General features: G+C 39.4%; 1 protein-coding gene across 2 annotated transcripts; it reads left to right on the forward strand.

Moving 5' to 3' along the window:
* Positions 1-1665: 1665 nt before the first annotated feature.
* LOC133739643 (pentatricopeptide repeat-containing protein At2g30780) lies at positions 1666-5469 on the forward strand. 2 transcript variants are annotated; one of them, XR_009860716.1, is made up of 3 exons: positions 1666-2217; positions 2684-3921; positions 5039-5469. XR_009860716.1 is itself a non-coding variant. In XM_062167425.1 (2 exons), exons 1-2 carry the CDS (start codon positions 1702-1704, stop codon positions 3806-3808), a joined length of 1641 nt encoding a protein of 546 aa, XP_062023409.1. In that variant the 5' UTR covers positions 1666-1701; the 3' UTR covers positions 3809-4066. The 2 variants fall into 2 exon arrangements, 1 of the variants encoding a protein (XP_062023409.1); XM_062167425.1 differs by lacking the exon at positions 5039-5469 and having other exon boundaries at positions 2684-4066.
* The last annotated feature ends 5878 nt before the right edge of the window (positions 5470-11347 follow it).

Below are 11347 nucleotides of genomic sequence, written 5' to 3' on the forward strand. Positions count from 1 at the left end.
TATTGAATTTCTTTTTTTTTTTTTTTTTTTTTTTTGAGTAAAAAGGTCATCCCAATATTGTATTTCAGCAAGCAGTACCAACATGACACACCCCTAGGGGCCGTCAGAAAGAGCCGTATTACAGAGTACCCTAAGAACCTATTCTCAATACAGAATAAGAAACCAGTATACCCCCAGTACACCCACCTTTTAAGATTACGCACCTTTATTCTAACAAAAACCTAACGCTCCGAAGCGAGTAAAAGATCAACAGAGCAAATTAGATCTTTGCGACCTATTCTCTCAAAAAAAGAAACTTGACCTAACCTCCTTTGATAAAAAAGAAGGCAGACCCAATACTAAAACTAAAAAGAAAAGAAAAAATAACCAAGGAGGCCCAAGTCCACACAAGGAAGGCCCAACCTCCCACTTGAGGCCCAGAATTCCCAACCATTGGAAACCCTAGCCTGCACAGAACTTCCACCGATAGCAACATGACCGCCGGCGCTACTACTACCATCGCCGATCCCATAGCTCCCAGCCAATTGACCAGACCAGCCACCACATCGCCGCCATCCTCAGCGACCCGGAAAGCATCGACAAACACTACCCAAGCCAGATCCAATCCACCCGGTTCGAACGACGTGGGTAGAAACATGAAACAACCAACAGACTCGCTCTCACTCCTTCCACCATCAACGAGCCATCCAGAAAAAGCCACAACGCTGCCAGACTTGAAATCATGCCGCACCGCCGTCGCAGCCGCCAGCAGAGCACCACCACCGAGATATCCCCCCCCCCCCCGCCATAAGGCAAAGGCGCCTCCAATCAACAGAAGATGAGCAGATGCAGCAAACTCAGCGACTCGATGAAGACGAAGCTCACCGCCGTCCCCGGAAGAGCGATCAGAGAGAAGAGAAAATCCCACCTTTCCAATCGTAGGTTTACTGCCGGCCCTCGGGTTAGATAGCCGCAAGCGGACATTCTCTCGTGAGAGAGTCAGAGAGAAAAACATGTTTTTTTTTTTTATAGATAAAAAAAAAAATTTCTCGTCTTCTTACCTACTTGAGTATTGAATTTCTTATGCCGACTTCCATAACAGTTGCTATGTATATGGTGAGTGTAAATAAATAACCTTATATAAAGCTGATTATTTTGATATTAAAGATAATGTTGAAGAAGAATGACGTCATAGCATTTTTTTTACAGTTAAACGCATTATTTTTCATCGATAACGTACAAATTGGTTACTTTAAAGTACTTATTATATTACATTTACTCAAGTAGTGAGTCTTGATATAGTACTGCTCTTATGGTGCACATTGATACATACAGTGTTTTATCGAACTGTACTACAATGAAAATCAGGGAGAATCACCTAATTATAAATTCAAGTTACATCACTCCAGCCACAACTCATCCACTAATCCTTCAACATCACGGATTTTACGATGAATAAATATAGGTTGGATAACTTTTCATTTCGCCAGAGTCAGCTTTTCAATTTCAAAACCAGTACATTTTAGCGCAAAAGCAGGCTGCAAGAGAATATGACGGTATAGCCGCAAGCCAACACTGATTCGGTGCCAAACAGATTAGAATGTAAATAAGAAATATTTGTGAGTGAAAATTCTTAGATTTGTGAATAAGATTTGTGTAAGGAGTAAATATACAGACCCTAATAATTTTACTCTCTTTTTTTACCGCAGTTTACTTTTGTCCATGTGTAAAACCTTATCCCCCGAGTGTGAAGCCAAAACCCTTGGCAAAAACCCCCCAACAAAAGATGCCCACAGCGGAGCAATGAAACGAATATGGAGGCTCTCCGACGCGGCCCAATCCGAGCTCTTCAGCCGCCACCGATGCTCCCCTAAACCCAAAACCCTAACCCCCTACACTTACACCCTCACCAACTCCGCCAATTTCAGATTCACTCGCGACGTCGTCAACAATGCCCAGAACCCGCCTCCTTCTCCTCCACCCAACTCCTTCTCAAGCGTCATCGCTCTCTTCACCGACCAGCCCAGCCCACAAGAGACCAGGGCCCGGGAGGATCTGGCCCGCAAGATCAAGCAGCTGAGGGCGGAGCTGGTTCAGAGCGCCGGCGATTCGGAGAAGATTGTTAGGGTTTTGGAGGAGAAGGGCTGTGAGTTTTTGTGGAGCAGTAATTTTAAGGATGTAATTCCTATTGTGGAGCTTATGCATCAGTTGCGTCATTGGCCTCATTTGGCCCTGGAGGTAAATTCTTCTGAGAGTTTATATGTAAAGTTTGAATCTTGTGGGTTTTGGGTGTTGAATGCAATGCAGTGAATGGTTTGGTTGATGAACATTTTGTGTTGGTTTTCGATTGTCTTACTCTCGAGTTTATGGAGCATAAAAGTTGCCATTGTTGTGCATATTGGTAACTCTCTCTGGTCCATTTGGTTTCCGAAAAGATTGCTTGTATTTGAGGCATACTAGGATAGCTTGGATCATATACATATGCTGCTGACATATACTTTCCTAGCATGGTATTAGATTTAGGTCCAACAGAAGTTTTTGGCTTTGTTTATGCCGCCAGGGGAGCTTTAAAGACTTAACAGTACATAGAATAGAATATCAGCGATGATTAATTTTTACCATGTTGAATCTATGTCAATTTCAGATAAAGATGTCCCAAGTAATATTGGATTTTTAACCTTCTTTTTTGTCGCTTGTGTTGTAGGTTTTTAATTGGAGAAGAAATCAGGCGGATGGTGGCACTCCTATGACGGCTGAGGAGTATACCAAGGCTATTACATTTGCAGGTAAAATTAAGAATGTTCAACTTGCCCTCGAGTTATTCGATGAAGCTGTAAACAAGCGGATCAAGACAACTTCTATGTATAATGCACTCATGAGTGCTTATGTGCTCAATGGCCATACTGCTAAATGTCAGTCTTTGTTTCGGGACCTCAAGAGGGAACAGTATATCAGACCTACCATTGTGACATACAACATTCTCATTTCCGTCTTTGGTCGATTGATGCTAGTTGATCATATGGAGGCAACTCTTCGGAGGTTAAAGGAATCAGATCTCTCCCCTAATTTAGGCACATACAATAATTTAATTGCTGGATACATTACTGCTTGGATGTGGGATAGAATGGAAAAAACTTTCGGAATGATGAAGGCAGGCCCTGTTAGTCCTGATATTAGCACCTACTTGCTAATGCTTCGAGGATATGCACATTCAGGTAATCTGGTAAAGATGGAGGAGACGTATGAGTTGGTGAAACATCATGTAAACGACAAGGAAATCCCATTGATAAGGGCTATGATATGTGCATATTGCAGTAGTTCTGTCACAGACAGAGTGCAAAAAATACACACACTGATGAACCTTATTCCAGAAAATCAATACAGGCCTTGGTTGAATGTAATGCTGATTAGGGTTTATGCTCAAGAGGATTGTTTTGAGGCGATGGAGAGGTCAATAAATGAAGCATTTGAGCGCAAAACCTCCATACATACTGCCGGTTTGATGCGATCTATAGTTGCGAGTTATTTCAGATGCAAAGAGGTGGACAGACTAGCACATTTTGTGAAGCGTGCAGAATGTGCTAGGTGGAGAATTTGCCGGTCCCTATATCACTGTAAGATGGTCATGTATGCATCAGAACAGCGCTTAGAAGAAATGGAGAATGTCCTTGGTGAGATGGCGTGTTTTAAGTTGGATCGCACGAAGAAAACATTTTGGATATTGTATCATGCCTACTCTAGTTGTGGTCAAAGAAATAAGGTTGCACAAGTATTAGGATCAATGTGGAAGCATGGTTATGAAGTTCCATTGGAGGTATTGTCATCATGATTCTTTCTTTCACTATGGTAGAACATATTGGATGCCAGAAATAGCATAAAGCAATATTCGTGAAAGGTTCATTCCGTCTATAATACGCAACAGGGGTTCAACGTCTTTCTCAGGTACACGTCCCACCTCACAAATGTCTTTCATATTTACTTTTTTCTTGGAGTCAGGAGCCTGAATTCTCGTTGGCATTATTGCTGATCAGTCATGATGTTAGGCACCACCATTGAGCAATTAAAATCTTATTGTTATCTATTGTTATTAGTGGTCTCTTTCTTCGGTTTTCCAAAATGACAGGAGGCTGAGAACCTTGTTAATCCCTTCTAATTGACAGCATCCCACCCTGGATTCATTAAAAACAAGAAATCAATTGGACAGTGTTTCCTCTGTCAAACATAATTCGTTCATATATCCAAAAAAGGTTCTTTTCTATGGCCCTTAAAATGAGGTTCTCAAGTGTGGCCATCAACCATTAGATCAAAAAAGGACGGTTGAGATGCATCTCATTTCATGGTTGTTCATATCTTACGTAATGGATAGGATATATGTGTTTAACTGAAAACTTTAGGAGAAATGACTATAAAAATAATGCTCCCTAGAACAAGGTTCTATAAAGCGTGTAAATGATGTGTTTTCCAACTGTTAGATCAAATATGATGGCTGAGACATATCGAGATCTATTTAACCTACTGTCTGTCTATATGTTATCTTGACATTGACAATAAAACTGTCAATTAAGTAGATTCAAAACTGAATGTGTACACTTATCTCATGTAGTATGCTGTCCAAGGAGGAGTTCCTTAAGGTGAGCTGATGGTTGATATTGTTGGTTAAGTTGGTTGGAATAAAGTGTAGTAGTGTAGACCATTACCTTGAACAGTTCAAGGGAACCATTTCACAAAAGAAAAAAAGAGCCACTAGGTAACTTTAAGCAAGTTTTTGGGTGTCACTGATATGGGAAGGTGTCTCAACTTCCTTGATTACCATATGATCATTGCATGATTTAACTCCATAAGGTAGTGACATAGGAAAATGATGCCTTCACAGTCTACTTCCTCCGTTAATTTGTAAGCCCAACTGAATCAAGTGATATTTTATCTTCTTCTATTTTAGTTTAATGTGAAGCTGAATCACATGATTGCTTTTGACACTATTATTTCAGTTTCCTGTCATCGGTCTGTATGCCATTAGTACCCTATATACACACAGTTGATTGACTACATTGGGTTGCAGAATCAATACATTATTTGATGGACCATGGCTGTCAAAATGCTGAATGCTTATAGAAATCCAAATAAGTTCCACCAAGTCATCGAAGAGTTCCATCAAAAAATCCCAGCATTTGTGATTGAATCAACAAATCTTTTAGCAAATTAGATTGACAAAGAGACAGACCTTGCCATATATGAGGGACTGTAGATGATGCGACAAATTACATCTGAAACAAGACCAAGGTAATATTCGGAAGTAATTTTCCAGATTCTTGCATGTACTTTCTGATAGTATAAAACAAAAATTTTGCTGCCAATTCAATTTTATAATTGTTCTTTGAAGTAGGATCCATCCAGCTGCAGCTTAATTGTATCTGCATGGCTTTGGAACTATGGATGATATATGTGTATGAATACTCAAAAAAAAAAAAAACTTCTCATTCTTATCATACATTCTTCAGCTGTTTACTTTGCCGAAAGAGCAAGAAACATTCACAAGTCTCATATTAGAGACTTGGCCAATATAACAATCCAAGGCCCACATCAGACACTTGGTAACAATCCAATCAGAATTTTCCGATGGCAATATAAGAAATTCAAATTCGGGTCCATGACAATTGGAGACGCAATTGGAGAGAGACCCGTTCTGATACCATGTTAAACAGCGACAAGCGTGGCCCGTGGTCCACCATTATACCGATACTGTCCCAACTTAATCACCCGATAGGTGTTGGGTTTTAATCACAAAAGGCCTCGGTGCAATTGGGTGAGATCCATCCACTTATAAGTTATATTTTATTTGTCACTTTTCTAATGTGGGATCTTTGCTCTCCAACGGATTTAAAATTCTGAATAGTGAAGATTTAATGTAATCAGTGTTCCAAGCCTTTATCCCCACTTCTTTTCGTTGTCGCACTTGGTTGCACCATCTTTCCCTCATCTTTTTTGTGTTCAGATAGTTGATGGTTATTCTGCTATTGTGTCTCTTAGCTTCTTCTCTCTCTTTTTTGTTTTCCTTTGCGTGTAATCTTCTCGATTCAGGCACAGCCATTTGTTATATTGCAGTGACATACTCTACCCCTTATAAATGAGAACCCCACATTTAGATATTGACCAGACAGAAAGAAGAAAACAAAAATGTATTATATACATGGTGCCAGCACGCCTGAACTTCTTGTCCATGAGCTCACAAACTACGTATTGTGAAAACCACCTTTTCTCCTTCCCCCATTCCCCTCTACTTTTTTTTTTTTGACTTTGTCAAGGGAACCCAAAGACTTCCTAGGCCCAAGATAAACTCCTTCGGCGCATGTGAAATGCTCCAACTGTGCATTGCAGCACAGTGTCTGGCCACTTTGACAGCTTCGGGGTTCTAATCTAGGTTGGAGAGCACACCCAACTAGACAAGAACCACTAGGCCACTTGCAGTGGTTCCCCATTCCCCTCTACTTAATTCATTGAGAAACCGAAACAAATATATGTCCAAGTAAAATGATTAAATTAGTCTTTAACACAGCTTAAACTGTTAAATTACTTTTCAAATTTGCATGACAATCATCTAGTAGTCTCAAAGATCATGACATCCCATTGAGGTGTTTCATGGTAACACAGAAAAATTTCTTCACTTATGTAGCGGTTGTTGGGATATTTTGCAAAGTACTTGGTCTATTACACAATGTGACATCAAAATCCAATGGTTGGCATTAACCAAAATTGGGACAAAATTCGATCATCATGAATTTTCATGACCAATGATGAGTGATTTACTGTTTACCAAATCTACGGAGCAAAAAATAGAATAATGTCACCTTGTGGAATATCTCTTCCACACAGAAGCTTTCGAACAAAACGAGGAAGCCCAAATGAAAGACACTGACTGCTGCTACTTCTTCTTCGTCTTCGTCTTCGTTGGTGGCTAAGAACCAGAGAGACTCATCCAAATTGGTGATGACAGAAATTGCAGAAGAACCAAAAGCAAGAAAACAAAAACCAGAAAACAACAAAGGGCAGCAAATGATCAAAGACATGAATGAGACGTGAACGCGCATCGCATCAAATGACCCACCAAAGGGTTTATATTATTTGATGAGCAAAAGCAGGAGGGTAGTTACCAAACAAATTAAGGGTTTTGTCTCAAATTCCCAAACTCTTCCATTAAAGAAAAAAGCCAAAGTTGTTGACAAGGACTTGGGGTTGTGTCGCTTTGTGGGAATAACTTCAAAACATAAACAGCTGATTTACAAGAGACAGGTCATAATAAGACAACAAAAAACCGTGCCAATCCGAGCAAGAAAGCTCATTGACAATAAGAACAACCCCCGCTTTGGAGCTTATCGTTTAGATTTATTGAAAGATGAACAAAATTAAAGATGACGGACGCTCGCCAATTTTTTTTTTTTTTTTTAATAAGCCAAATTTTATAAAATAAAAATAATAATAATAATAATTAGAAATTCTAATTTCAACTCAAATTTCTTCAATTTTTTTTTTCTTTGAAACTATCAATACGGCTCCTCTCAAGTCTTGACCATTAATAAAACTGCAGAATACATGGAGAGGACATTGTGCCTAAACCCCAAAATACAATTAGGGAAAATGCTCATTTACCCAATTTTAGCTTAAAATGTGCCCACTTGCCCGACTAAGAGTTTTTAAACCCAATTTACCCAAAACACTCTAAGGGATTATTTCCCCTTTACCCAATTAATTCTTTTTATTAATTTTTGGGACTTTTTTGCCCTCTCCTTCAATCTCTCTACTCTCAGTTTCTCTCTCTCTCTCTCTCCCCCTCACCGATTTCTCTCTCCTCCCCCCTCACCGATTTCTCTATCTCTATCTCTCTCTCTCTCTCTCTCTCTCTCTCTCTCTCTCTCTCTCTCTCTCTCTCTCTCTCTCTCTCTCTCTCTCTCTCTCTCTCTCTCTCTCTCTCTCCAGAAGACGTCGGATCTCTCTCTCCCTCCCTCCATCCCTCCGGCAGGTCGCCCACGACGCCTGCTCTAGCCATCGCAGCGCCGAAACTCGTCGTCGTGCTCTCCGCTGCCAGGCTCGACGCCAAGCCGACGGTCCTCGTCGCTGAGAAGCTCGGCGAGGCCGGGGTTGACATTCTGAAGGAATCGACGACGGACTGAAAATGGCTATCTGCTATTGTGCAGTCATAACCATAAAAGTTGTAACATTAGTGCCCCCCAGTAGACTTTGTATTGGGGGCCAATGATGACTGCTTTATTTATTGACGGACTGAAAACTGCTATTCCAAAGTAAATGTAGTGTTAAATTGCAGTAGTTGATAAATGAAAAAAATTGTGTTGTTTGTGTCAGTCTAGTGGGGGGCAGTAGACAGAATATTGACCCTCATAATATGGGTTTTTAGACATTATCTGTTGTTTTGAGTGTGAATAACTTGTATAATCTGCGAAACATAGGAAGCGGTGTAATGTTTGATGGTCTATTGGGGGGCAGTAGACACATTAGTGCCACCCAATAATGTCTTTCTTAGGAGACAGTAATCATCTCTTGTTGATTTGTTTGTGATAAAGTGCAATACACTGTGAATCCTTGAAACTGGCGCAAGTTTTAATGGTTTAGTGGGGGGCAGTAGACACATTACTGCCCCCAAATAATGTCTTCATACGAAGTCAGAACCCTTCACAAAACTGGGGCAAGTTTTAATGGTTTAGTGGGGGGCAGTAATAATGGTTTAGTGGGGGGCAGTAGACACATTACTGCCCCCAAATAATGTCTTCGTGTTAAGTTTAGGGTTTAGGGGCAGCGTTAGGGGTAGTAGACACATTGCCGATGAACTGCGACGAGGACGTTGGAGTGGCTGGATCGCCGATCAATCGAACGGCGACGAGAACGTTGGATCGCCGACTGGAGCTTCATCGTCGTGTTCAGATTTGGACTGCATCTCCGGCGCGGCGATCAGAGAGAGAGAGACAGACCGGAGGTGGAGATCATGGGGAGGAGAGAGAGAGAGAGAGAGAGAGAGAGAGAGAGAGTGGAGGTGGAGATCGGGGGGAGAGAGAGAGAGTTTGGGAAGGAGAGAGAGACTGATAAGAGATGGATGAGTTTTAATTTAATTAACAGGGGCTAAAATGTCAATAGATGTAAGATTGGGTAAATGGGGTTAAAAAACTCTTGGTGGAGTAAGTGGGCATTTTTTGGGCTAAAAATGGGTAACTGGTCACAGCCCCATACAATTAACATCAAGAGAACATCATGGAATAATAACTTGAGTCTCAATTAAGCATATGTATTATAACAAGCACCAATTAGCGAAAAGTGCACTTCTGGCTATTTCATTCGCTTTATAGTTGTGGTGACATACTAAGAGCATCTTTAGCAGACTCTCTATTGTGACTCCTTAGCTATTTTGGAGAGCATGTTTAGCTTTTTATCTATTTTAGCAGCTGCACCAGACTTATAAGTGGCTTTCTATTATAACTTTTAGTTATCTCGCTCCTAAATATAGAAAGCGGGATGAGACTCTCTATAATTTAAAACATTCTTTTTAAGTTATTTTATGTCATTTATAAATACATTTAAACTATTTAACATTCATTTAAAAAATTATATAAATTCAAAACTAGCTAAAATAGAGAGCATTGATGCAGACGTAATTCTAAAGTGGCTAGCTAAAATGACTTTTTAGCTATTTTAGCTAAAATTTGACTCAAAAATGGCTAGCATTGCTAAAGATGCTCTAACTCTTCTCTTCTTTTATGATATTGAAGTTTGAAGTTTTTTCATACGTAATTATATTGTTATATGTATCTTATGAATTTGATTTTTTATTATCTTCATAATTTGATCTTCGTTCTCAATTACATAATTTTTTTTATTGCAATACGTTCATTTACTGTGCTACGTAATGTGTACTTTAAGTTCATTTAAGAATATAATAAAAAAATAGGGTTCAATGTATCAAGAGATTTCGAGCGCCATAAATTTACTTAAATTTAAACTCTTATATTTTCAAAATCAACTGCAATGATGTGGTAAGCGGTTTTGAAATTTAACTCATTCGCTTTAAAACACTCATGACAGTCACAACTGATAAGATTAAAGTAAACTAAAACCTAAAGATTAAAGTTGTGGAATGGAATACCAAAGTAAACACATTGGTAAGGAGGCAGATGCAACCTAAGCAAAAGCATAGGCCTACACCACTACATTCTAAACCTAGAAAGCCAAATAAAGACAGGGTTCCATGTCTTTGTCCAAAGCATAGCTGTTCTTGCCTCTTAGTGGCCATTAAACACTTAAAAGCAATCCCAAAAATCTTATAAAATTCACTTGTTTATTTGTAATTTTCTCCATTGGGTTTCCAAAATGGTGGTCCCTTTGGAATAATACTTCCAAAATTCCCAACCACTACCAACCAGATGAATCTCCCTCCCCATGAAAAAACAAACACCCATTTCTTGGATTTGCTACTAAATCCCAAATTCCACATTAGCCTAACCAAATCCCTCCCCTTTCTCCCCTAGAAGAATAGTGACTATTCAATCAGGCAGAATGATAAGGATTAAACCACAAACAAAGCAGATGGTGAAATCCATGATTAGAACTCCCTCTTTTGGCCCAATCATTTTTCTCACTTAATTTTCATGTCTTTTCTGATGGCTCTGGTTTTGGTTTTGGTTTTGGTTTTTTGGGCAAGAAAGAAAGATATTGGGATGGTCCGCCATAGGATATAGGGATGGTCCGCCAATGCGAGGTCTTGCAGTACCAATAATTATAACAGCCCAGAGAAAACGGAAAGGAAAAAAAAATCCATCTTTCTATTTTCCATTTTAACTTTAGCCAAACCATCTTTTTGATGAGGAGGTCTAAATCCCTAATGGGACACATAAAAAGAGAAAAAAAAAAAAGCAAAGAACAAATTACACCACTCTTTTCTTCTTAATTTTCCCACACTTGGAAAATGTTCCTGCAAATACCATTATTGATGTTGATTCTTCTATACAGACAAGAACAGTAATAGTCTTTTAGTATGATACGGAAATCTACTTTAGATCTAACAAAATCTATCACTGTTTGATTACAAGAATTTCCCACAGGGAAAAACACACGATGCATAAAGTCATGGAATAGATAGGCACCCAAAGCACGCATGTAATCTCTAATTGTTACAGATAAAGACGCAAAAAAAGCAACTGAGAAAAAAGCGTTACACATTTGATTGAAGAAGAAAGCCATGGTCCATGGATATGGACTCGTAGTTTCCTCAAAAAATGAGACATTGTGAAGATTTAGTTTCGGTCACAGTAAGTAGCTGTAGATGTTTCATGAGAAGAAGAACTAATGAAACCGAAAAAGATGATAGATG

The sequence above is a fragment of the Rosa rugosa genome, chromosome 3, assembly GCF_958449725.1.
Source record: "Rosa rugosa chromosome 3, drRosRugo1.1, whole genome shotgun sequence".
Classification (NCBI taxonomy): domain Eukaryota; kingdom Viridiplantae; phylum Streptophyta; class Magnoliopsida; order Rosales; family Rosaceae; genus Rosa; species Rosa rugosa.

Bases quoted from the DNA above. Each gene is read 5' to 3' on its own strand.
- LOC133739643 (XM_062167425.1), top strand. From the start codon at position 1,702: ATGTGTAAAACCTTATCCCCCGAGTGTGAAGCCAAAACCCTTGGCAAA. The intron at 2,218-2,683 runs GTAAATTCTTCT...CTTGTGTTGTAG, and splicing joins GGCCTCATTTGGCCCTGGAG to GTTTTTAATTGGAGAAGAAA.